General features: G+C 41.2%; 1 protein-coding gene across 2 annotated transcripts in view; it reads right to left on the bottom strand.

Annotated features, from left to right (window-relative positions):
• Positions 1–27,393, bottom strand: part of Pdzrn4 (PDZ domain containing ring finger 4) — a 357,657-nt gene that overhangs the window by 52,679 nt on the left and 277,585 nt on the right. For both annotated transcript variants that reach the window (XM_042264612.2, XM_006974305.4), the window contains 2 exons: positions 25,242–25,498; positions 22,135–22,237 (listed from right to left, as the gene is read on the bottom strand). In XM_042264612.2, coding sequence (XP_042120546.1) covers positions 22,135–22,237; positions 25,242–25,498 — 360 coding nt within the window. The remainder of the gene's footprint in view (positions 1–22,134; positions 22,238–25,241; positions 25,499–27,393) is intronic.

Genomic DNA, 27,393 nt, shown 5'->3' with positions numbered 1-27,393 from the left:
ACATTCCAACAGCTTTTCCTCCTAAACATATTGAAATGAATGATAAGCTGTGCTGATTACTGGTGCTGGTTATCGTGCAAAAAGATCACAAGCCATGGCCACAACTACTTAGTAGCAGAGCTTTATTAGGAGGGAGAGGGGTTGGGGGAGACAGAACAGAACAGAGAGAGGGTGGGATCTGAGGCACAGGTGGGCCTACAGAGCTGCACCACGCATTTGCAGATTGTGTGACCATGCTGCACATGCATGTAGTCACCAGTGCACATTGATGATGTAAGATGCAAGACCCTTGTCTAGCTCCTAAACTGCACATGCAGCTGGAGCTCAGCAGAATACTAATACATATGCTCTAGCATCACTTCTGTCTTTAGTTCCCAAAGAATGAACACTTTACTTCACTTTTAAATACAAAATAGCCATTCAACAGACACAGGCTGAACATATGCCCGATAGAGGGACATGTAAAGTGGGAGAAAACTAAACCCCAAGGGAAGGGTGTCCGTGCCTTGAGAGTCATACAGACTCTCATCTAGCTCCCAAACCTGAGTATGTGAGAAAAGCATCTACAGGAAAAGATTCACAATCAATCATGCTTCAAAATAAGAATGGCCACTCTTCATGGACTGGAAATGGAGAAATTCCTGAATGACGAAGTCTAGAACAGACTGTGTTAAAGTATGAAGCTCAGCCAGGAAGGAAAGAGAACTAAGTGTTTTACTCTACAGGAACAATAATCCAGATGCAGAGCTAGGATCTCCCAGCCTCTAGGAGGATGGGGATGGCATGCATACTGAGATTCCTCCAGCCTTGGTTGCTGCCAGCTCACAACATCAAGAGCTACAGGGCAGCTCACTGCAGCCTCGAGACACATGGTTTGGTGGCCCCCAAACTGAGTCCAGGAAGAGTTATTCTACAATCAGATAAAAGGGCAGTCAGGCTCGGCAGTGGTGGCGCACGCCTTTAATCCCAGCACTTGGGAGGCAGAGCCAGTGGATCTCTGTGAGTCTGAGGCCAGCCTGGTCTACAGAGTGAGATCTAGGAAAGGCTCCAAAGCTACACAGAGAAACCCTGTCTCGAAACAAACACACAAAAAAACTCAGGCAGTGTGGTGTTAGGGTAGCAAGATGCAGTGGGACCATGGCACAGAAACCAAATGCGGTGGAGAGGATAAGGACTCAGGAGGCAACTGGATGAGGTCAGTCACCACAGTGCATCCTCCAATCGGTTCTCAGCAGTTGGAGAAATGAATGAAACACTTGGAAAGCGAGAGAGAGAATCAAGCTGTTCTTTTAAGGTGTCCAGGGAAAAGGGAGACCAGAGATGGTAGAAATAAGGGCTCTAAATGGGCTTAATTCAAGGTCCTTTTTTTTTAAAACCATCAAAGCCGCTTGAATATAGTTAGCCTTCTATGACTTACAACACTTTCTGTGTGCAGCTCAAAGCCCATGTTTAAAGAGCTTCAGTTCCTATTATTCCACACAAAGTGGAGTTTCTTGTCTTTAGATTCATTTTATCTTTTCTATAAACACTTTCTGCCATCTGAACTGAATTGAGCTTAAGCATGGTTCAATGAGGGGATACTGGTACATTTTCCTTCCTCCTAACCTCCTTTTGTATACAGGTAACGTGCATCCATAGATACATTTATATCTGTTTCCCTCTTTTCTTTCACTTATAAGGGATAATATAGAATGTTTATTTATAAATTATTCACCTTCTAGCAATTGTACTTCGTTCTTAAATATTATCTCAATTAATCTTACAAAATATATATTATTAACATTATTTTTGTACAGACGAGGAACCTGAGTGTCAAGAGGGTCCCATAAGCACATAGCTGGGTGGATTAATTTGGCCCATTCAAAGCTAATTCTAAAAATAGCTAAATGTACACTTTCTCAAGTTGGTGGTTCAAGCACACCTCTAGTTTGTTGAAAATAAATCGTTTTTGAAGGTTTGGCTTAGATCATTTCCTTTTGTTAAATTCCATCCTATCCTTCCTGGGCTAGCTCATCTATAACTGATTGCTCTCTGAGCACTATATCCAAACAATGCTCTGTCTAGTATCTGTACTAGATAAACATGAAAGTTCACAAAGTATTTCAAACTTAACATGTCCTAATCATTAACTCCTTGGTTTTGCCACACTATCCCACCTCTTCCTAGTCCAAACCTTAGCAGGTGATAAATTCTCCACCTAGTAGCTCAGACTGCTAATGTGCATCGTACTTTCATTTCAATAGCTGTGACAGAACACCCCAACAAAGGTAGCATGGTGCAGAAAGAGTTACTGGGCTCTCAGCTCCAGGTTGTTCTCCCTCATGGTGGGGAGGGCGAGACAATGCATCCTATCCACAGCCAAAATGAATGAATGAATGCATGAACATACATACACACTAGTGTTTAGCTCATTCTCTCCACTTTCATACAACATGGGAGTCACTGTGCTTAGAGAACTGTGCCACCCACAGTGGGCAAGTCTGAGTTCAATTCGGGTAATCAAAGTAAATTATCCTGCCCACAGGTCAATCTAATCTGAATAATCCCTGAGACTCCCTTTCCAGTGTATTCTGGATTGTGTCACATTAACCTTCACAGATGGGTGGTGTGACACCTTGCACAGCCTTGGTGCAGTGGGAAGGGGCTTTGGCCTGCCTAGGCTCAGTGTGCTGGGCTCTGCTGACTCCCCATGGGAGACCTCGATTTGGGGGATGTGGGGATGTGGGGTAGCTTGGGAAAGAGGGCTGAGGGTGTGAGGGGGGCTGTGGATAGCATGTGGAGTGAGTCAAAAATTTCTTAATAAAGAAAAATGAAAAAAAAAACCCTTCACAGATGGAAAGTCATCCTTTTGATTTCCAGTATACCAATTCCTACAACTAGGTTATCAGAAGTGCTGTCTGCTCTGTTTAAAAATTTTGCCTTACCAACCAACCAAGTAACTGTTGCTTTCATCTGGATTAACACAGCCATTACTGCTACCTTTTTCTATATCCTTATCAAACTATTATCCAAATAGAAGCCAAAGCAATACTTGGATTATTTCTTAAAGAGTTATTCAATTTTTATTTTATGTGTATTCTGCTTACATGTATGTAAGTGCACCATGGGAGTCAAATTTCCTGGAAATGGAGTTACAGATGGCTGGGGACCACCATGTGAGTGCTGAGAATTGAATCCAGGTCCTCTTCAAAAGCAACAAGTGTACTTAACCACAAATCCATCTTTCCAATCCCAAAGTAATGTTGAAAACAGAAGGTAAGGGTGCTGTGGGATGATCTGAATGGCAAATGTGTTGCTCTGATTGGTCAATAAATAAAATACTGATTGGCCAGTGGCTAGGCAGGAAGTATAGGCGGGACTAACAGAGAGGAGAAAAGAAAGAACAGGAAGGCAGAAAGAGTCACTGCCAGCCGCTGCCAGGACAAGCAGAATGTGAAGATGCCGGTAAGCCACGAACCATGTGGCAAGGTATAGATTTATGGAAATGGATTAATTTAAGCTTAAGCTATAAGGACAGTTAGCAAGAAGCCTGCCACGGCCATACAGTTTGTAAGCAATATAAGTCTCTGTGTTTACTTGGTTGGGTCTGAGCGGTTGTGGGACTGGCAGGTGAGAGAGATTTGTCCTGACTGTGGGCCAGGCAGGAAAACTCTAGTTACATAAGGGGACCTGGGAAGTGGGTCAGTGGGCAAAAGCACCTTACTGAGGTGACCTCAGTTTGGGTCCCAACACCCACATCAAGTTGCTTACAGCTGCCTGTAATTCTAGCTCCAAGGGATCCAAGGCCTCTGACATTCATGGGCCTCTGTGTTGATATGTACACTCTCTCTTCCAAGCATACACATATACACAATTGTAAATAATAAAAACAAATCTTAAAAAACTTTAAAAACCACTGGTTGGATTAACACTATGCCTCTCTTTAAATACTTTGAATAAAATCCATCAGTTTTGTGACTGGCAAGGTCCTGAATCATAGTCTGCCTTATGAAAATCCCACTCCAATGGAGTCTCATTTCTTTGTTCCAATAGTGAACCAAGCAGCTTCTTCAGCACATAGACCTGTCTTTGTGTAGATGAGCAGGGGCTCTGGGGCAAGGTCACTTTGCTGTAACTGACATTTCCAGACGTTCCTAGACAGCTGTCATATGTTCTTCAACAGTTCTTGCCTCAGTCCCCTTACATGCAAAATGGGGACAGTTGTATTTTCACTCATATATTGTTGAAATGAAGCTCAGAAGAGGTAGTATGAGAATGTCACTGGGGAACTGGAGAGGTAGCCAAGCAATTAAGTGCAATTGCTCCTCTTCCAGAGGGCCTGAATTTGGATTCCAGCACTTATGTTGGGCAGCTGAAAATTGCCATAACTTCAGATCCAGGGAAGATGGCACCCTCCTCTGGCCTCCAGGGACAACAGCACACATGTGACATACACTCATAAATAATAATAATAGTAATACCCTTTTAAAATGCCATTAGGACTTTGATATACGTTGTCCTGGGTATGTGGACTTCTAAGTGTTACTCGTTCTTTTAATTCATGAATGTGGTATCTATTTTCTGTGTCTATTTTTCTTCCTTTAACTGATGTTTTATTATTTTCAGTGTATAAGTCTTTCACCTTGGTTAGGTTTAGCTGATAGTTTAATCTTTTTGATGTTGTATATGACAGTGTTTTCTTGTTTTCCTTCTCAGATCCTTGGTTGTATAGAAATTCAAGTGATATGTGTGTGTTGATTTAGTAGCCTGAAACCTTACTGAATATGCCATTGATATAATTATGGCAATGGTTCCATCAATATGCATGTTTTTCTAAACTGATCAAGTTGTCCACATTGAATATGCACAACTTGTTTGTCAGTAACTTTGGTACAGAGTGACTTAAAATTCAGCTCACAGGCACTGGTGCTAGGTAGGAAGGCACATCTATTGATGGTCATTCTGAGATCATGGTGTGGCTGTCTTCTAGGCTTCCAGAGCAGTCTTCTGGGACCCCTCTGCAGTTGTTTTAAAGAATTTTTCACATACTTTTACCTAACATCTATCTTCATTTGAGAAATTCTTATTTAAGTAATACTGTTTTCACCTTTTGAATACAAAGTTCAGTGCTGATGGTCTTCCCATTCTCAGTCTCCAGTATGAACTAGATGCACAATAGATATTTGCTGAGCACCATGCCAAGTCACAGGCTGTGATTAACATCTAAGTAGTAACAGTACTCCAACTTCAGAGAGCTATTTCATCCTCAATTCTAGATGTTTCCTCCTGTTTTTTTGGATAGTTCTATGTAGATGTTTCCAGTTTTCAAAGCGTCCACAAGCACACCTGTCAATATGCTTCCTTAATAGAATTTCATCTCCATCACAGGTGAGACATCTTTCAACCAAGTGTGAAGTCTAGAAGCCATTCAGGGCTATTAAATTATCACATTTACCTGGCTATCCATGTTGTGTGACACCGTAATACATGCCTTGTATATTATTTAACTTAAATAAATATTATCATTATCTTCTTTCCACAAATAAGAAACTTGAGGCTCAGAAGGAGTTTCACAACACAAAGCTGTAGAATATTATTTGAACCTACTTGTGGCTGATTGTAAATCTACCTAGATATAGCTTTTCTCTTGGTAAAATGATATAATTCAATATTTAGTTTGAGGGAGTAAATTTCTAAAGGCATGTTGTGAAAATCAATGACTCGACTCTTCATAAAGGATGATAAATGAGGCCTTAATGAAAAGCATTTATTTCATATGGTTGGAATGTAAGTAAAGTAATGTAGGTGTTAAAAAATCTAGAATCCCTTAAAAAAAAAAAACAAAAAAAAAAACTAAAAACAAAAAAACAACCTAGAATCCCTTAGAATCATTTTTGTAGGATTGATCTACCAGTCAGGTTGTTGGTCACATTGAATTACTTTATAAGGAGGTCCATATCATGTTGTTGCATTATTCATAGAGCCAAGATTACTACGCAAAGTAGGGGCAGTTGACTCTAAGACAGTATCTGCACCTTGGAGAGAAATCCCCGAGAGAACATTTGGTTTCGTTGGCTTTGGGCAAACATAAAGAACACAGCCTACCTATGGGGTGGCCAGGCCTTTCTGATGTTAATGCCTGTCTCCTTCAGAGAGGCAAAGAGAGTTGTCTGCTCAGAATTGCCATCTTGTATGAGGTACTGTAGGTCTATGAGATTGTTTCCATATTCTGTACTAGAGTTGTTTTCAACCTTGCTGATGCTGAGACCCTTTAATACAGTTCCTCATGTTATGATGACCCCCCCACCTCCAATCATAAAATTATTTTTGTTGCTACTTCACCACTGTAATTTGCTACTATTGTGAATTGTAAATATCTGTGTTTTCCAATGGCCTTAGGTGACCCCTGTGAAAGGGTCATTCGATCCCCCAAGTATCACAAGCTGAGAACTGATGTTATACTAGGTTTCATTGCCTTAGATGGCTAAATAAATAAATAAATAAGTGAGAAAAACCCCAAAGCATCTTATTTGAACAATGTAGAGATGGCAGTGGATGCTGCAAACATCTGGTCCTCACGGTTGCTGGCAGGAGAGGGACAGAAGCCTGAAAAACAATTTTGCTTTCTTTGGAGGATGAGATTTGATTATATTCTCTGCACATTAGAGAGAAGGAGACTTAATCTGTTCCTAATGAAAAACACTTAGTGGGCCCTCTATTTAGGGAGTCAGGCTTTCTTTTGAAAATTTCAGTTAAATTGCCCTTTATTCTTAAGGCACAGATACAACTTTTGCCAAAAGGATCCACAACTGTGTTTATTTGGCAGATATCCACAGACAAGTCAAAGGAAGGAAGGGAAAAAAAACCCTTTAATGATTATGAGCTTCCTGGCTTTGAAAAGGCTCAACAGCTGTCAGGAGCTCCTCTGGTGACTCACGAATACTTGGAAGCACAGTATCCCTCCAAAGTCTGTTTGTGTTTCAGATCTCTCTCAGTAGGTAGATAAGAAGAAACCACAGTTTGGAGGATGCATTCATTTTAGTTTGTTTTATAAAAGGAAAAATACATACCCTTGAAATTATACCCTAAAAGAATATGCGCTCAGTCACATACCAGTGTGGAACTGGAATAAGGGAACACCAATGATGTGGCTCTAGTATGTTTAATATTTAAAAAGTGTTTAACAAAGAAACACATTCCCACCCAGAATCTGCCCTTGATCCTATTGAGGTCCATTTTGAGCTACATGGGATTCAGACTTCTCGGTCAAGCAATTCAGAGATGCATCTGTTTACGTTTAACTATTCATTTTTCAGCTTGTCAAGAGATCTACTTGAGTTCTCTCCTGTCCAAATTCAGTTTACTTGCTATTATCCTAAAGCGTGAGTCCATATTTACATTTTTATTCAGTCCCTAGTCTCAATTTCTGTAGCCTGGTTACCAAAAAGCCTTTTATATCTGAAAGGCAAGTTCTATTTACCTTATAGTTTTTTTCCTTTAAAAACACATGCTTTGATAAGCAGGCTACAATTCTTATAACAACAGAGGTTATGTAAAAAGTAAGGGATTGGTGGGAAGGAAGGATCTCTTAAAGGAGGAGAAATAGAATAGTTATAGATGGATAGATAGAGGGGAATGGAATGGGAGGATTAAGCTGAGAAGGGGAGGGAAGGAAGGGTAAAAAGGGGGGACAGCAAAAACAAGGGACCTTTGGAAGGCTCATATGGAAACCTACTATAGTAGGAGCTTCTTAAAATATAGACATATATGAAAGAAATCTAAATGGAATCACCAAGTAATGGAAGGGACAAAGCAACAACTAGACATCTTTGCCACCAAATGAAACCTCCAGTGCTGGAAATGAGTTATATCTAACTGAGTAGTTGGCCAAAGAGACCCCTGAAAACCCCCAAACAATCAAGGCTACTGTCCAGGCTATTGGTTGCTCTCCACAAACTGATTGTAAGGCCCGTTGTTGAAGATAACACTTCCATGTATAGTTGAACATGGAGAAGTCAAGCTGGTCCTAACTGGGACCTTTACCCTTCCTGGCTGGTGTTGATGGTACTGGAAGGCTCTCTGTATGTTTACAAGGGGAGATCAATAAACACCATCCTAACTAGAAACCCTTCAATCTACATTGGCGACCTTCTTGCAAGATATTCTGGTGTAGGCAGGCAGTGATGGTATATGCTTTTAATCCCAGCACTTGGGAGACAGAGGCAGGAATATCTCTGTGAGTTTTAGGCCAGCCTGCTCTGCAGAGTGAGTTCCAGAACATCCCAAGGCTAAACAGAGAAAACCTGTCTCAAAAATAAAACAAACCAAAACAAAAAAGATATTGTGCTGCAGTAGTGGCACAACCATTGGGGGAGTAACCAATCACTAAATGATAGGATTTAAGGCTGATTCCATGAGATGGAACCCACATCAGACACTCTTTGGGTAGCCAAGAACCTGAGACTGGATAAGCCATGGGTCTAGGGGGAAGCCAAATACCACTGTTTTGTTAAAGGAACATAGGAATAAAATGACTCCTAATAGCATTCTACTATGCCCATAGATCAGTGTCTCAGCCATCATCAGATAAATTTCTTCCTGCAGTAGATGGGAACAATTACAAAGACCCACAACAGGACAATGTCCAGAGAATCAGAGACATTGGAACAATCAGTTGTAATTGGGGTGTGTTCATCAAATCCCTCCCCTCAGAGCTCAGGGAACTCTATGGAGGAGAAGGCAGAAAGATTATAAGAGCCAGCATGGAAGAAAGTCACCAAGGGAGCGATGTCTTCTAGACACAACAGGATTGGTGCACATATGAACTCACAGAGACTGTGGCAGCATGCACAGGGCCAGCACAGGGCCAAGCCAGTGGGGTCACAGTGTTGAGAAAGGAAGTGGACGCATGACCCCATCCCTAGCCCAGAAGCTATCTCCAATGCAAACTGCTAGTAAAGAAAAAAAATCAGTTTTTTACAACACAGTCTCATTGGGTATACAGAAATGACACTTCAGGGAAGACCCCATTTTCAGCAGTTAGAGAGCCAACACAAAATGAACTCAATGGTATTTTTTTGTCTTATAATACTTGGTCTTGGCTTTCTCCCACTTCATGTCTTTGGCTTATATATCACAGTTTCTGATTTTGTGTTTTTATAGGATTTCTGTGTGTGTGTGTGTGTGTGTGTGTGTGTGTGTGTGTGTGTGTGTGTGTGTCTATGTATTTCATGTGCTTTTAGGGGGCTCTTTTTTTCTGTTTGTTTTCTCCTTTTTTTTTTCTTTTCTATTTTTTTTTTTTTTTTTTTTTTTTTTTTTGGTTTTTCAAGACAGGGTTTCTCTGTGTAGTAGTTTTGGAGCCTGTCCTGGATCTTGCTCTGTAGCCCAGGCTGGCCTCGAATTCACAGAGATCTGCCTGGCTCTGCCTCCCGAGTGCTGAGATTAAAGGTGTGTGCCACCACCATCTGGCTGTGTTTGTTTTTCTTAATCTTATTATTTTTTTAGATGCCTGTTTCTTTTCTATTGTGAGAAAAAAAAGAAAAGGGGTAGAGAGGAAGGGGGAGTCATACTTAGAATATATTTTATGAAAAGTATCTATTTTCAATAAGAAATACCTTAAAGATGCAAGCTTTATATCGTAAATTCTTTGGTTGCTCTGTCCTAAAATCTTTTTCACTATCAAATGGGGTGGAATTTTGTCTTTAAAAAGTGTGGTCTCCTGAAGTGGAGAGATGGGTTAGCTGTTAAAGGTTAGGATAACAACCAAAAATATACAAATCTGGTCTTTTCACTCAGGAAAGGGGGAAGAAAAATCAATGCATTCTGAAAAACAAATAGAGCTTTGGAAAGTGAATATCTGCGGGGGTGGGGCTGGGAACAATGACATAAATGGTAGGCAGGGGCACAGAAGGGGTGGCACAACTTGAGCTTTGGCTAGTGAGTGATTCTTCTGTGGAGCTCCAGCTTACAGGCATGGGTTAAGTGTCAAGCAGTGGCTTCTGCAGTGCACCCCACCATCACCAAATATAAACACGCTGCCTGAAGCGTGTGTTGTCTTCAGTAATGAGGCTTGTCGCTCAGGACAGAATGATCTACACAATTGCCACATCTCAGGTCCACAAAAGTGATGTGCTATCATAGAGTACTTCTTGTTGCATTTCAAAATAGCACTGCCCAGTGCTTCCTCTGTTCACTTCATTATGGCTACAGACATCCTTTTCTGGGTTTAAAGTGAGGTAAAAAAACCATTTGCTCCATTACCACCCCATTATTGGACAAAGAGTTAGTCATGGGTTTGTGAGTGTGTTTGTGTTACATTTTTTGATGCTTAATGAAACACTCAACAATAATTTCAAATTTCAAGTAGAAAATATGATCGCATTCTCCTTCACAGTTAGTCTGAAGAACAAATGACTTTTAGAAAAAAAAAGTGAGGACATCTGAAGAGTTGCAGCTTTATTTTTTTTTCTTCATGATATTTTTGTATTGAAAATAGATTCTTCTCTCATACAATCCCTCTAAAGATTTATACCTTGGATTTGTTTGCTTGCAAGTATATTTAAGGTTTAGTCATCCAAATCATTCTAGCACGTACTCCACACATGGAAGAAAGATGCATGGGACAAGACCCCTCATGCTGAAGAAGGCCAGAGATTTAAGGGAACTCACGGTCGGACTGAAGCACAGTCACACAGTCCAGCAAGTGGAGGCGGGTAGAGAAGCTAGAAATGAAGATGCAGGGCTGCTTCAACTATAGCTTGTTAAGTATTCAAGAGTTCAAAAATATTTCACTCTTTATCTTCCTACTTCTACCTCCACTGCATGGGAGATACAGAGAATTATGACCAGAACAGAGGGCAAGAACTATCCCAGTTGAAGGGAAACAAATGTAAGAGCAATCCGAGTCAAGAGCTTGCTTGGTGAATGCCATGCAGCGTGGGTACATGTGTACATGTCCCTCGCATCCTAAATTGTGCTGGATTAGTAGGAGGTACACAAAAGAAGGGGATGGGAGGAGCCTCTGTGTGCCGTGGACCTTACATTTCATAATAAAGCCTCGGATGTTTTTCAAAGTGGAACATGGGAGAACCCACAAAGCTGCAGATCAGTTAAAGCAATATGTGCCTTCCTGGGGGTATCAGTTTTTGGAAATGGGGGGTTGGGATGGAAATAACATTCTACTGATGATGAGTTAAAATCTGTGGTTATCCAAAACCACAATGTGTCTACTAAAGGATGAACTATAAACTTCACACCACTGTAAAAATAAAATAGAGCTGGGCAGTGGTGGCCCACGTCTTTAATCCCAGCACTTGGGAGGCAGAGGCAGGCCTTGTGAGATCAAGGCCAGCCTGCTCTACAAAGTGAGTTCCAGGACAGACTCCAAAGCTACACAGAGAAACCTTGTCTAGGAAAACAAACAAACAAACAAAAAAGTAAAATTGAAACCATACATAGACTTGTTCTTGAAGCTGTGCATACAGATACTGGCCTACCACCTCACAGACTTCATTACTCCTCTAGTAAACAGCACTGAGCAGTGCTTCTGGAAACAAAGGGTGGCAGGAGAGTCCTCAGCAGCATGGCATGATGGTGTAAAATGGAGACAAAGCAGGAAGAGAGGAAGCAGCAGGTGGGCTTTCTACAAAGATGCTCCAGGCAGATCTGAGGTACCTTCCTGACTACAGAGGGAAAGGCAGGAAGAAATCAGAGTCACAGTCAACTCTCTGGTGGGTGTCACTTTACCTAGAAAGTTTTCTTTTAAGGGCTTGAGCTCTTGAAAACCCCAAGAGGGAGTCTAGGCAAACCAGTAGATGGTGGGTACCCAGTGACAGAGCTGTGCTGTTGAAGGAATCACTGAGTAACACCAGGTAGGTGAAGAGATTAGGGAAGCAAAAGAACCTTATTCTGGCAGCAACCCCTGGTTTCATTGGAAATGCCTTCATATTTTGAAAATATGAGCCCACTGTTATTCATCACAGGATTTTAATCAGTGGTGCATTGTGGACTCATATTTCCATGTACAGCTAATATAGAATTAGGTATATGAAAATGTTATCTATAATGTTAATCCCACTGGCTACACTGATAGTATGTTAGTTTCATACACTTAATATTTAATTCAAGAATCATTAAACTTTAATCTTAATGTTTTAGTTGACACAGATTTTACACAGTTTGAGTACCATGTAATGTTTCAATATACACATTTATTGTGTAACACTCAAATAAGGGTAAATTTATCTCCTTGGGTATTTTATTTCTTGTGATGAAAACATTCAAAATAGTTTCTTCTAGGTTCATGAACTATACCATGAAAGGCAGATAAAAAGGAAAGAAAGCCACTGACTATTAGTAAGACCACTCTTATACATATGCCACTTGAAAGAAGATAACCCAACACACTATTTTGAAAACATTCATTTTAAAATACATTTATCCGAAGAGTTAGCTAATAATTACACTAACATATGAATTTTAGTTCTGAAAAGCTTTTTCCCATGGAGACAATTCAGAAACATGGACAAAGGTTTATGCATAAAGTAGGCCAAAGATAAATACCCAATACAACAGTACGATCATAGTAACAACAAGGTCATTCACAGAAGAGGGGCATGCACATAGGATGCTATGGCTGTCTCAGGCAGTGCAAGTGAGATGATAATACTAACAGTTTGCATTTGAGGCCTCTACTGGATGCAAGGCATTGAGCATAATCTTTGGTTAATGACACACCTTTTGTTTGTATAAATTACATTATATGTATGTCATTACTTAATACACAGTGAACACTTCTAACCAAACACAAACCAGGACCTTAATCAGCAGCTTATGCTCTCCAGGGATGAGGTAAGAAACTTATTCTCAGGCAAATCACATTGCTTTGAGGGTTCCAAATACTCATTTTTAAAGATAATATAGTATGGTAGGAAAAAAAAACTAAATTTGTTTTCTGTATTTTTTTTTTAGTTAAAACCCAAGTGCCGTATGTAAATAAATATTGTTTTGTAATCTCTACAGACTATACCAGCTGTTGGAAATTAGCAAATATATGTGTGTTATGTATATATGTGCCCTGATCCTAAAGCTAAAATCAGAGATATTATGGAGAAAATGCTGTTTCCTCCCCGTTGATATGATACAGTATTGGACACAGAATTTGTACTCACATGAGTGACATGCTCACCCTATAAAACCCCATATGATAGCCTCTATTCTGACCGTATAGGTTTACCTGTATACATATGGGAGCATAGCCTGATCTGTTGATAATGTTAAAATACTGTAAAAACTGAAAGGATTTGACCATGCATTTGTCTCATACTGCTTATAGCAGCTTCAGTTTGCTGCTGAGAAGTAGGTGTTGACAAATGGGTCCATAGCCATCCCTGGGTGTCCCTGAGAAGCTCACATGTGGGGACACTGGAATTCAAGACATTAGCCCCAAGGTTCATCCAAGAAATGGAGTTAAGGCAGGCCCATGCTGCTTGTTACTTCCCTTTTACAGATCCTGTGGTGTCTGAAAGGAACATTGACATCCTGGCACATCTGCTTCACATTAGAGAACAGTTTCCAGTTGTTTTCCACTGTTGTGAAAGTGGAGTATTCAAGAAGTTCAATGGGGAAAAAATGTGATAGGCAAATATTCCCCTCAAATGCAGCCTTTCATGGATGCATGCATATGAGAGTGTCTTCAAACACAAAGAGCATGTCAGCACTTAGATATCATTTATACATGCAATGTACAGGGTCTTCATTTTATAGCTAGATTCCTAGTGCAGCGCACGTGTCCATGGTTGCCTTGTGGAATAACTAACTTGGAAGGTTCAATTTGCTTTCGCTGTTTGCTTTTCAAATAAGGCTGAGTGCTGTTATAATCAGTGAGGTGAAACGCAGATTTGCTTCACGTTTGTTTTATAAAATAATATAACCCAATCAACAGCAATACTAATCTCATTTCATTCTGCAAGAAAGCTCAAAGAATTACAATAACTTCGATGACTTCTCAACCTGTGGCCTTATTTTATAATCACGCTCGAAGGAAGACTTTTTCTTGTTCCTAATAGGCTCTTACAATTTAGAAAAATAATTCAATTTAATAAACATGGGTGTTAAAATTAAAAGGCTCTGACTTACTTCTGCATGTAATATTAAGATTGTATTACATGTGATTCTAAACCATCAGCCTTAATTAAAGTTTGACAGATAGGAAAATTAAAACAACCTTACAAGATATTCATCAACTAGGATATGTGTGAATGTGAAAGATTCTGTATTCATACTTGCCCTGAAATATTAGCCATATTCCAGGACTATTGAGGAGAAATCAGGACATAGGGTCCTAGTGGCACTGGACCCTTGTCCTTTCTCACCTGTATGAACTTGAACATCTATTTAGCACAGTCTACTACTTTAACATTTCATAGGAATCCATCTTTCTTGTGAAGATGGTGACAAAATTCTTCAGTTATCATCTGGCCAAGAGCATATGCTTAATTATGTTTACTTTGACTGTTAGATTAGCTGAAGTGTTATGGGGAAAACAAAGACTTCCACATTGTATTTCAAATTGCTAGTCTCAGTTATCTTTCCCCTTCCAGTGTCTCTTCATTGTCTGAAAGACTCTTCTGGTGATGTAAAGATCTAGAAACTGGGAACTGGGACTGGAGAAGCCCTGTTACAGAGAACTAGGGTTTCTTCTCTGTATCCACATGGTAGTCCCTAGCCATATGTAACTCCAGTTTCAGGGCATTGGATACTTCTTCTGATCTCTGAAGGCTCCTGTACACATATGGTGCACATACTTACACTCAGGTACACACACACAACATAAAAAATAAAATTAATTAATGTTAAATAAAATCACCAAAACTTCTCTCAAGACAAAATACAACCATGTGAATGCATGCTTGTAATCGTAGAACTCAAAGGGTTGAAGTAGGAGGATTAGGAATCTGAGGCCAGCATTAGCTAGACCAAGACCCTGACTCACAAAACAACAGACAAAAAAAGTGCATATGGATGGAATTGAGAGAAGAAAATAAAAAGCAGAAACTGAATACAGAATGAGGCACCAAAACACAGGTGGGCGAGAATGCCTTCTAAGTCAGGAGGATATTGTGGAATGCTTCTGAGGGCAAGATGCTTGGTTCATCTTGAATCAATGGTAGAGACTATCAGAAGGGAAATCTAGGGATGAAGAACCCCACAAGCAAAGGCATGAAGCAAAGGCTATGCCTAGCCCTCACTTTTCCCTGAGTACTGTTGGCCTGAAAATCTGTGTTCCTCGTGCCTAGAGGGGCAGGATCATGACAATGGTCACAGAATGTTCAGTACCTGATAGATTTGAAGGAAATTTTAGGGAGTTAGTCAATGTGATGAACAGCCAACAATCCATTGGAAGTACACATAAATTATATTTGGTCTGACAACTTTGCTGATGACTACAGAGACAAAGGACTTGCCATCTGAGTGAAGCGAGAGCCTTCCTAGAGACAGAATAATGTCTAGGGCAAGGAACTGCCATTGTAGAAAGGAGAAATGGGTCACACTGCCTGAAGTGCAAGTCCTAATATATGACAAATCACTGGACTGGCCTTCAAGATTTAAGCTGGCATAATTAAGAAGATGGTGGGCACAGAAGACTATTAACAGGTACCCCAAATGAGTCAATTCTCTATGGACACACTAACATATGACCTTTAATGTTCAAGTAATAAAAATATTTTCATGCTTCATCTAGATCAGGGTTCAATTAAAAATTTTCCATACCCTGACTCTTACTCAGGGGATTTTTCTAAACATTGATTTTGTTGTCTGTTTGGGCAGTGATCTAAAATTCTTGTGGATATTTCATGGCTGTGAATGGTGACTTGACAGGCAGAAAGAAAGAGGCTGCTCACATACAACCTGCAGTGTACTAACCGTTCTGAATAAGGAACTCTTGATGTTTCTACCTTATTTTCTCTCTGCTCTCAATCTACTGCAACACACAGATAATCCTCCTTGTGGCCTCTTGATCCATGAACCTTCAGATCCAAACCAGTTCCTTTCCACACTGGCTTTCAAGCTCTTGGATAAGACGTCCTCACTACCAGAGACTGTTGGTTATCATGGGGCTCCCGCATAGGCACTAGTCTCCAATGTTCACTTTGCTGTCTCACTCATGTTGAATGAGCACATTCATGCAGCAGTTATGAAGGAAGGAGCCACAATGGTAGGTTAAAAAAATGTTTCAGGTTCAGGCTGGGGAGATGGCTCAGTGTTTAAAGTGCTTGTTGTACAAGTGTGGGAACTAGAGTTTGGATCCCCAGAAACCACATACATGTCTGATGGGCATGGTTACTCATCTACAATTCCAGCACATGGAAGGTGGACACAGGGGCTCCCTGGAGCCAGACTAGCTCTAGCTGTATCACAAGCTTTGATTTCAACCGAGAGTCTTGCCTTAAATAATCAATTAGAAAGTAACCAATGACTCCCAAGGTTAGCTTCTTCTACATGCAGGTAAACACACTTGCATGCACATGGAACCATACACACATTCCATAAATGTCAATAATTTACACACACACACACACACACACACACACACACACACACACACACAGGAAAAAATTGAAATTTATAACCATGTATGGGTTTTATAACTTCATATAAAGATAATTAATATAGATAACAGCTATATCTTATATTTTAACTGTATTTCTTATTTTGCACCATTTTTTGTCCCCTCCTTAGAAATACTTACTGGATCAGAACAGATAATAGTGTTAAAACAAATGATTCAAGGAGCAAACACCTTCTGGAAAGGGAGAGAACATTCTTGTCACTGCATGGTGGCCCCAGCTTCTTTTAAATTCCCTCATACAGAGCGGGGGGGGGGGGGGGTCTAAACTCTTTAGAAGCTGGTCCATACAGACAGCTATGGGCTTTCAATATCCTCCTTTATCCCATCTTCAAATATTTACTATGAGGCAAAGTTCTGCTTTCACCCAGAAAAACACTTAGTGCTCTACACAGTACAATTAGGGAGATTTTTCTCTGAGGCAACTATGCAAATCACGAAGCTGTCCAGAAGCATGACTGTTAAATGGTAATCCTGGTGTGTGTGTGTGTGTGTGTGTGTGTGTGTGTGTGTGTGTGTGTGTGTGTGTGTGTGTGTGTGTGTTAAGGAAGCTCTGCATACTTCATAACCATTCTTTAACTGTGAGAGAAATACAATAAACTTAAATTCTCACAAATACTCTGCATATATCCAGCACCAAGAGTGGCATTTTGCAAAATGACACCCAGTGCAAAGGTTTCCTTTTGCTTTGTGCAAGTATTGCCAAGGGAAGCTAATATGCTAAGTGCATGTTGTTAGTTTTAGACACTGGCTCGCTCGTGTGTTGCACTTTTCAGTTAACATGTACATAGACATCTGGCTTCTCCTTTCCACTGTTAATCTCAGTCCAAATGAATTTCAGAATTCCTATTGCTTTCATTTTATAATGAGCACAGGGAGAGCACTTAATTCAGACACCTGTATGTTCCTTCTCCTTGATCTTGGGGAGAGGAGTAGTATATGTGGTATCAATTAGCATAGCTAACTTATGAACACCTGAAGACCCAAAAATGTTAATTTTGTATTATTAAAGTTTTAGTTATTTCTGACTCTTCCACCAGCCCTGACTTTTAAGATTTAAGGGTAAATCCTACAAAACCAAAACAACAAAAGAACAACAAAACCCAGCTTCCTCCCTGCAGAGGCAAACACATCTTTATTAGGAGTTAGAAGGAGAACGCTCTATTTCTTGGAGGCTTTCCCTTTAAATTATTTCTGGTGGAGGTCAGATTTGAGACCTGCTTCTGACTTGCTAAGGGCTATTTATGATTTATTTCAACCTTGGCTGGCTCTAAGGGGGAAAAATGAACAATGAAAATAAAGGAGAGAAGCCTAGTCCTCTGTGGTCCTCTGTCAGGAAGAATCCTAACTCTTAAGATACGTACAGTGTTTAAATTTGATACTTTTTCTCCCCCCCCATCCCACTCAAAAAATAAAATTAAAATCATGTATCTTTTTTAATTAGAGTACAAGTGCCATCATTTTTTTTTAATAGAGAACAAATTTCAAGCTGTGAATCTTTTGATGTAGATTGGTCCTCTGAGATGTTCTGAAGTACAGTGGGGGGATTTAAAACCCAGCCAAGTATTTTTCTTGGGGAAACCAGTGGTAGGTCATGGTGAGGTGCGGGAGTCATTAAAGTTTATAGAGATCCCTAACACACCAAAGTCACCATAATGTTGACACGGTCTACAACATCCCCAAAGAAATAGTCCCTGTCCATCTTGGTTCTAAGGGAAACTGGTAATATATCAATGTTAGTGATCTGCATGTTTAAAATATTCTATATATGCATTCATAAAATAGTAAGACAAGTTCTGTTCTATTGGCTCAATAATTCATGTACTGAAATCTCTCTATATGTACTTCCAAGATACTCAGAACCATCAGCTCTGGTTCTGAGTCAGTCATAAGTTGGTCTGTAAAAAACATGACTAAATTCTTGCTGCATGGTCTGCCTTTGAGCAAGCACAGAATGCCTTCTGTAGACCCCCAAATGCTGCTTTTAAAGGGTGAATCTATTATGATCATTTCAAGCAAGGGATGCCAGCAGCTGTGTGAATGCAGATTTCATTGTATCTTTTTTTTTTTTTTTAAATACTACACTGTGAATTGTTAGACAGCTCCGAGGTAAGATCTGGGTACAGAGATACATAGACCCAGCCTCTGTTCTGCTTGGGTGTTATCCTTACAAACTGTGCCCTGCCCCATCTCCAACATGAGCACAAGCAAGCCACTGCACCCTCTCAACCGGCTTCCTTGAAGCTTTTGCTCCTCCCCTGCCACGCCCACCCCACTGCCAGAGTGTTCTTGCAGGGGTCAGACCAAGGCCCTGCTCTGTTGCAGCAACTCCATCTCAGAGTCACAGGGCAAGGCCACTCCAGATAGCACCTTCTCACTCTGCCTCACCTCTGCCCACTCTAAGTGTAGCCTTTAGCTGGATCAATGGCCTCTTTTTTTTTTTTTTTTTTTTAAAGCTCCCTGCTGTAAGCCTTGTAGTGATTTGAGTCAGAAATGTTCCCTGTCGTCTTGGTTTGGGCATTTAAATGCCTGGTCTCCAGTTGGTGCCACTCTTTGGGGAGGCTTAGGATGTGTGGCCTTGCTGGACGAAGTGTGTCACTGGGGGCCAGGCTTTGAGAGTTAAAGAAACTTTGCCACTCTCTGTCTCTTGGCTTCCAGCCTACAGTTTGGAATGTGAGGTCTCAGCCCACATCTGCTCCAGCCGCCATGTCTTTACCCCACAGTCATGGACTATCAACCCTCTGTATTTACAAGCTCAAATAAGCCCTGTCTTCGCTAAGTTGTCTTGGCCATGATGTTTTAGCATGGCAATATAAAAGTGCTAATACAAGTCCACTTTGGTCTTTGACTTGCATTTCCCTGTTTCTGGAAAGTTCCTTCCATGTGGCTCCATCTCTCCTTTTCCCTGGGTATCTCATGAGAGAGGAATTCCCTGACCACTAGGTATAATGTAGGAACAACTTGTCCCAATCCCACGATTCTCTCTCCTCAGTGACCTAATCTTACTGTTCTACACAACCCCTGTCATCCTCCATTAGAATGTATGGTCATGTGTTTCTTGTCCACATTTCTTCCCTAGAGATTAAGCTGCACTGGGACAGAAGAACAGGAGCATCATCAAGCTTGTACTTAGGGGTGCTGAGTTCCTTGATTCAAATGAATGTGTGTGAAAGTACATGTGAGTGTGTATGTGTGTGAGGGGATTTCCTGTTTCTTTGATTGCCAGGATGATATGCATGCCTGTTGAGAAAGAAGATGAACAACATTCTCATTCTGAGCTGGAGCCTTCTCTTTGACCACAGGATCTACCTCCTGTACTTGGCAAAGGCTCTTCATTCCTGGTGTTCACATTCGTCTCACTCTCAGATGTATAGGGTGATGATAAAACCCCAGAGAAATTTAGTTCATCTCAGCTGGTCACAGAAACACCCCGCCTGTCAGCTTTCAGGTCCAACAGTAACTGTGCAAAAGATGAAGACAGGATTGCCATTTCTACATCTCCCCACTGGAAACTGTGCTCAAGACAGGCTCTGCTGATGGCAGTGGATGGGCTAGATTTTATAATCTAATCTGAAGTGTGCCACAAGGGCTGCTATGTGTTACTCCTGTATGTTACCATAGCAAATTGAAGAGTTCTGGGAAGAACAATTGTTTTCTGTTAAATTGAGTGACATTCTTCAGGCATTTGCCTATATCTCCTTCTGACCTTTAACCATGTACGATATTCTCATGTGTATGTGCTCTCAAAGATGAAGACTGCCATAGCAAATGTTTCAGTTCCTTATTTAAATTCATAAGGACATTTTTGTTTGGTAGGGTTTCTCTGTGTAGGCCTGGCTGTCCTGGAACTCACTAAGTAGACCAGGATGGCCCTGAACTTAGAGATTCTCCTGCCTCTGCCTCTCAAATCCCGGGATTAACGGTGTGCACCTCCACCACCAGACATAAGAACATTCTTTATTTCAGTCATTCAGAAAGGTACCTTTGGCAACAAAAATCACAGTTGACAGCAAATTAACCACAATGGTGGTGTGATTAGTTGAGATTGCAGGCTATGAAGAGCTTGTCTGAACATTTAATAATGTCATTATCTTGATGTTAACATGTACTAAAGATAGATGCTGACCAAAATGAGGGCATGGTTCAGGCCCAGTAAGCCCTACAGAATTGGAAAGAAATCTGTCTGTGTTATGGTATTTCAATGACATATTAATAATTAAAAGACTCTTTGCTGTTACCATGCTTACTTTCCTTCCAGGCCTACCTGAAACATTGTCTTATTTTAATAAAGCTGTAAGACACAAACTAAATAAGGAGTTGAAGTTATGTAGGCAGTTCCAACTCCTAAACCCAATATGCATTAACTGAAAAACAATTTATGCTAAATTATTTCAATAGGTGACTCCATGCTGTCCTTTTTATTTTTATTTTTTACCACTAGATGATATGTAATGGATATCTCAGTGCGTACCTATATGTGAACACGTTTCTGAAATCGTTCTTAAGGACCAGCACAAACAACAATGACAAAAGTCAGATACTAGGTGTCAATGCCCATCTTTCTGAACCCCAGGTGCAGGGAAATAATGACTTTCCACAACCACTAGTGATGACTTTTGCAGAGGGAAGATTTCAAATAAATGTCTGTTTGCTTTAGGTGAGCTCCACTGAGTTGGCCTTATTTGATTTCAGATCCTCCTAAGGGAAGAGATTTCAGGATTTCCTGCTTGTAAAATGGAACGAACACTTCGCTGAACTTGTATGACATCATCTGAGGCATTAAAGGGCAGATAATCGTGGGAGCTTTGTCTGTTTGCCAGTGTCTCCTCCCCCTCAACCCACTGCATTTCCAAATGTCAAAGTATGCCAAAGCCAAGATTCATAGACTGCAGAAGTAAAGGAGTGTCAGGAGAAACCCTCCAGCTTTTGTGGGATGTTTTAGTCATTGGATGGATGGGCTTTGTGAAGTGTTATGGGCTGCATGTGGGCTGCCTAGTTCTCCGTGTGAAGACTGTTTAACAGTTTAACTAGTGCTACACAGTCTGTCTGTTTCTAAAACAGGCCTGAAACTGCTCTTTGCAATTCACACCTGAATCACGATACAGAGAAAATAGGTTTGCTAAAGAGAATTAAACTAAATTAAATATATTTAACCAATTAATACCAGACTACATGAGGAAAATAACAATTTCCTTTCTAAACTTCCAGAATTCGTGTATGTTAAAATGGGTGAATGTAGCTGCCATAAAAGTATACAGATACACACACACACACACACACACACACACACACACACACACACACGAAACAATAGTTGTAAGCAAATTGTTTTCAAGCTGACACCGCTATGAAAATATTTTTGCAACACACTTAAAATATTATAGATAAGTAACTAATGCCAAACTATTTGAAAGCTTTTATTCTAGGCATGCAGCAGACATGCTATTTCTGAGACTAAATGAACTTCTTTGTTATGCAAACCCCCTCAACCATACTTCATGAAGAAACATGAAAGGAAATGGTCTTGCCTCATATTCGAAGTCTTCTGCTCTGTCTGCGTCAGCGGGCAAGCTGGAAACATACTCATTGTCTTCATAAAATCCGTGCTCCATCGGATGGAGAGAATGGCAGCTGTGGGGAATGCAGCAGCAAGTCAGCCATGGGTCACAAGGATGGCTTTCATGGCTAAAATGTTTAGAATTGCACCTTAGTCTTTCCAGCTGTGGGGTAAGATCTGTCTGTGCTTAAAGTGATCCTGCCTTCAATAGAAGCACTGGCTTTTCTCTCTCCCCATTGGTAAGGCCCATCAATGCCCTATGCCTGTCGGTTAAGGGGATGGCTCTGGGTTCTCGCTCCATTTTGCAATGACACCAATGTGAATTTTCCCATGGTCCCTAGTGCTTTATGGACTCTCTGACTTGCTTCCATTTCACTGAGTATGACAACACCTGCCTAGGCATATTGCATTTAGAATTGCAACCAACTCTGGGGCAACATTCCAGATCCAAATTGGCATTTTCAAATTGGTTCATTGGCATTTTCTAAAGCACATATTTTTCAGCCTATAAAATATACCCACATTGCTGTCTGTTTCTCAAGACCCCACCCCACTGTTCTCTCTCATGGCCTAACCATTTGATAAAGGGCATGTGAACAAACAGTAAAAACATTCCTGGTGACAGCTCTCTGCCACTGTGGACACTGTCCAGTAAATTCGATTAGCATAAACTAGCTCTCGTTTGTCTAAACGGGGAGGCCTATGGCCATGTCCTCTTGCAAGGTCAGATTAAGTTCTCCCCTGCATCTTTTTTTTTTTTTTTTTTTTTTAACCGCTGCTGGGCTGTTAAAGCTAAGCAATATGAGACCAAATAGCAAAGGAGGCAGGACAAGGCAGCATCCTGGCTGCTTGTACACCAGGTAGATACACCCCCCTTTCTCTGCAAACAAGGAGAAGGTGGTAACTCCTGTCTGGGGCACAGATGCATTCCCTTTGCCCTTCAGCTGGGAAGGAGGGAACACTGCCATAAGAAAGACCTTCGTCATTTCACAAACATTTCCTGAGTGCCTTCCAGATGCCAGGCTCTGTGCCAAGTCCTGGAAACATGCTCATGCACAAAATCCAATCTTTGCCCTATTAAATGAGGAAAGCAGCAGAGTGGCCATTTTAGCATAAGGAAATAATTAAAAGGAAAATATGGACACTGTGGGGTCACGTGGTGAGGACAGGGAGGCTGCAGCAAAGCTGAGAGCTGCGGGACTTTAGGGGAAGCGTCTCAAGTTAAGGAATGCCAGTCTTCACCCAGATTAGAAGCTGGCAGCTGGAACTTCCTTGCTATGTTATCTTGGCCAAGGACTTTCACGTATGTGTCCTTACCTGCAACATTGGGATGTTAATAATATAAGCACTCTGTCCTAAGGCTTCTGTGAGGATGTAAAACGCTTGGAATATTACCTGAAACGTGTTAAAGTTAGATAATAAAAGCTAACTTCCTGTTTATTCAAGAAAGCATTTTCTGCAAGGCTATTATGTGTCAGGATGTATTCATGAATTTCACCTGTTTGTTTACTTATTGTTCATTCCCACTGCAGAATATAAACACTAGGGGCTACTGGCTTTATATCTGTTCATAACTTCATTTTTTTTTGTACCTAGTACTGTGCCTAATACAAGAGTTACTGATTACATAATGGGGGAATGAACACAGACAACTAAACATACACAGCCTGTGGCCCTCCTGTAAGCTGCAGTCTCAAAAGGTAGTTTCAAAAACTTGCTGGTACAGTAGCATTGCCTTGAGGAATGTTGGAAAAATGGTTGTTGCTTCCATGGGACTGGACTAGACCCTCTGTGTAAGTGAGACAGTTGTGTAGCTTGATCTGCTGGAGGGGGGTGGGGGGCTGGCAGTGAGATCGAGATTTATCCCTGGTGCATCAGCAGGCTTTTGGGAGCCCATTCACTATGGTGGGACACCTTGCACAGCCTCAATGCAGGGGGAGCGGCTTGGACCCACCTCACCTGAATGAAGCAGGCTCTGCTGACTCCCCTTGGGAGGCCTTACCTTTTTGGAAGAGAGAAGGGGAGGTGGGTTGTAGGTGGGGGGGGGGGGGTGAAGGGGTAAGAGGAGGGGAGAGTTGGGGATCTGTGGCTGGTATCTAAAATGAATAAAAAATTCCTTAATAGAAAGAAAAAAAGAAAAATGGTTGTTGCTTGAGTCCACTCTAAAATTTCTTAATTAATTGGCTCGAGGCAAGACTGGGGCTCTTTTAGTGTTCCTTAGGGTTCCAGGGTGAGCTCACTGTGTACCTGTGACTCACTGGAACAGACCAAGGAAGGAACTAATAGGCTGGGACTGTGCACAATAACATGGGTGTTTTACAAAATAGGGGCTGGAAAAGAACGCAGTGAAAATGCAGCCTGAAGGGACCACTGCTCTCAGGAAGCAGACTCCCGACAATGTGTGAAAATTACTAAACACAGAGAACAAAACAGACAGGTGACATTGTTTAAATAAAATACCCCACCTTCCAACTTGGTAAAATTGGGAGGAAAATTCCTTTAATTGCTGCTTATTTCAGAGTGTTGTGTTTATGCCGGGAAAGCCGGGACCCTTTGTTTGCATCTCAGTATATCTGGTAATTGGTTCCTTTGCAGAACTCTAGTTGAATTAAATCAATTTCCCAGATTCTTGTGTCAGGAATAGCAAGGGAGAGAGGGGTGATTCACAGAGGGGACCATGGTGCCAGCATTGTCACTTTCACCCGAGTCTTAATGAGGCTTTTTGGCAGCTTTGGTGAGAAAAGTTATTTCCCTGACTAGCACTCTGAGCCTTGAAGGGTAGGGAGAGGAAGGCAAGCAAAGCGGAGCCGAGCTTTTCACTGTGCCTTGGAAAGTCTGATTTCAGAGCACAGCTAACTGTGTGGCCAGGGAGGGCAGGAGCAGCAGGGACAGCTTGAGAACTCATGGAGAGCACACACAGCCAGTGGGGAGATATTTCTGAACAGAGCTGGGAAGCTGTCCCTGGAACTGTCAACTTCTGGGGTGTCTGGTTCTTTCTAATGCCTGCCATAAGTGGTGAATGGCTAATAAACAGGGCTTTAGAAGAAAGGGGGGAGAGAGAGAGAGAGCACTAGATACCTGTCAGAAAGCAGAAATGGACAGGTGTCTGGCACTGGAGGGGTGAGGGGTCGGAGCTTGGCCAGGGCCATGATGTGTTCAAACGTGATGTCCGTCTGTGTGCTGGCGTTGGTGAGCTGTACTTCCGGGACCATGCCGAACGTTGGTCGGCTGAGGGGAGTCCGCCTTAACACCTGCACCACGATGGGCTCCTTGGCGGTTCGAAATGCTTCCACTGCCTCCTCATGAGTGGCCTTTGACAGATCCTTGCCATTGACCTGTGAAGACACAAGGACAGTGCACGTCTCAGAGTAAAGAACACAGAGCCTCCAGCATAGACTGACCGGCATGCATATGAATTGTTTGAAGGAATATTGAATCAGACATTGACATTTTTTGAACTATCTGTCAATATAAGGAATCAACAAATTGGGAATAAAAAAAATCACTTTTACATTCTTTATGAAGTACCTGGAGTTGATTAATAAAACACCATCAGAATTATTAATAAGGTTTTAATGGTTTAACACTACATCAGAAAACGTCGGTGAAAATCTTCAGCTAGACAGAAACTTTGCTTATGTGTGCACACAACACTTAAAAAAAATTATCAATCTTTTGTTTACTTAACTGAAAATCCATTTGAAATTTACTTTTTCAGGATATTGCCCAATTTCTTTATATTCTTGTTTATTCAAGACCATGTTATTGAATGCATGCATCGTATTAAACCATAACAATTCAGCATGACCCATCAACCAGTAGCATCAACATCACAGAAAAGATTGGGAACATGCAGAGCCCCTGAATCTATCCCAGACCTGCTGAGTCAGAATTAACATTTTGATAAGACCCAGATGACTCTGCATGCCCAAAATGAGCACTATTCTAAATTCCTTTGAGATAGGACTGCACACCCCTTCAGGATCCTCACCCATTCCAGCACCTAACTTCTTCAAGGTAGCTTCAGACATGAAAGATGGGTGAATTTGTCATCTCTTCTCCCTTATTATCTGCCAACAGTAACAGACGATTTGCATTTTGTGGGACTCTTCCTCGCCTGTCTTGTAAGGGCCAGTGACAGTGTTTGTATAACCCCAACTTTCTTCATAGTTTCCTAATCCTTTCCCAGACTGCTCTTAAATGGTTCCAAACTATTGCCCTCAAATAGGTCCTGATGACAGACCCTGTCAGTAGAGGTTCTTTTAATATCTCTAGACTGCAGAATTATGTGAAATTAATTAATCTTGGCTTTTGTTAATATGAAGAGATATTTAGTTGCAAAATACTGTCCAAAACATCCTAAATGGTGTCATTCCTAGACATTTATCTGAGCCATTGGATTGTTGGTGAAGCAATGATAACTGCCTGACCACGAGCTGACAAACTCTTAAAGAGCCCCAAGTGTCTCACAAGGAAAGGAACTCATGTTGGCTGTGGAACAATTGCAGACAATCAAATGAGCACATTCTCTCTCTTTGAGTAGACAAAGAAATTGTGTCTGCTCAGAACAAGTGTGGGGCAATGGGGAAATGATACGATTCCAGGTGAAAGCATCACATCATATAGAGACAAGTTTAATGACCTAGGATAGCTAATTTGCTCAATGGACCCTGAAAGAGTTAATGTGCCCTCAAAAAAATGAGCAATTAAGTTTCCACATTGGCAAAATACGTCCCAGTTCCATTGTTGGATCACTAGGGAGACTCGGAGAACTGATTGGCACTTAGCAACACACATGCACACATTCACCAACTTGCATGTTCACATTCTGATTCTTGTCTCTGTGTACTGAACTTGGAAAAGGATCCTAAAATTACATTGATACCACCTTGGAGTGTTTGACTTGGGCAGATAGGATATGTGGACATAGGACCCCCCAAGCACACAGTAATTCATTCCTTGAGTTTGTTCTGGATGACTGTGCCCCAGGGCCAGGGCCACCATTATCTCCCAGAGGATAGATAGAGAATCATAAACAAAGGCCAGAATGTACAAGTACAATCCCATGATGAGCATTGTCATCCTCCATGTATTCCAGTGTGGTCAGTATTTGTGAGTTTCAGATTATGAGGAAGAACAAGCAACAATGAGCAGCTTCAAGGTCTGAACAGAAGTGACAGTTGCCCACACATCTCCATCTTTTTCCCTTAAATTTAGTGAACTCTTCCCT

The sequence above is a fragment of the Peromyscus maniculatus genome, chromosome 20, assembly GCF_049852395.1.
Source record: "Peromyscus maniculatus bairdii isolate BWxNUB_F1_BW_parent chromosome 20, HU_Pman_BW_mat_3.1, whole genome shotgun sequence".
Classification (NCBI taxonomy): domain Eukaryota; kingdom Metazoa; phylum Chordata; class Mammalia; order Rodentia; family Cricetidae; genus Peromyscus; species Peromyscus maniculatus.
This window is presented reverse-complemented; position numbering and strand designations above follow the sequence as displayed.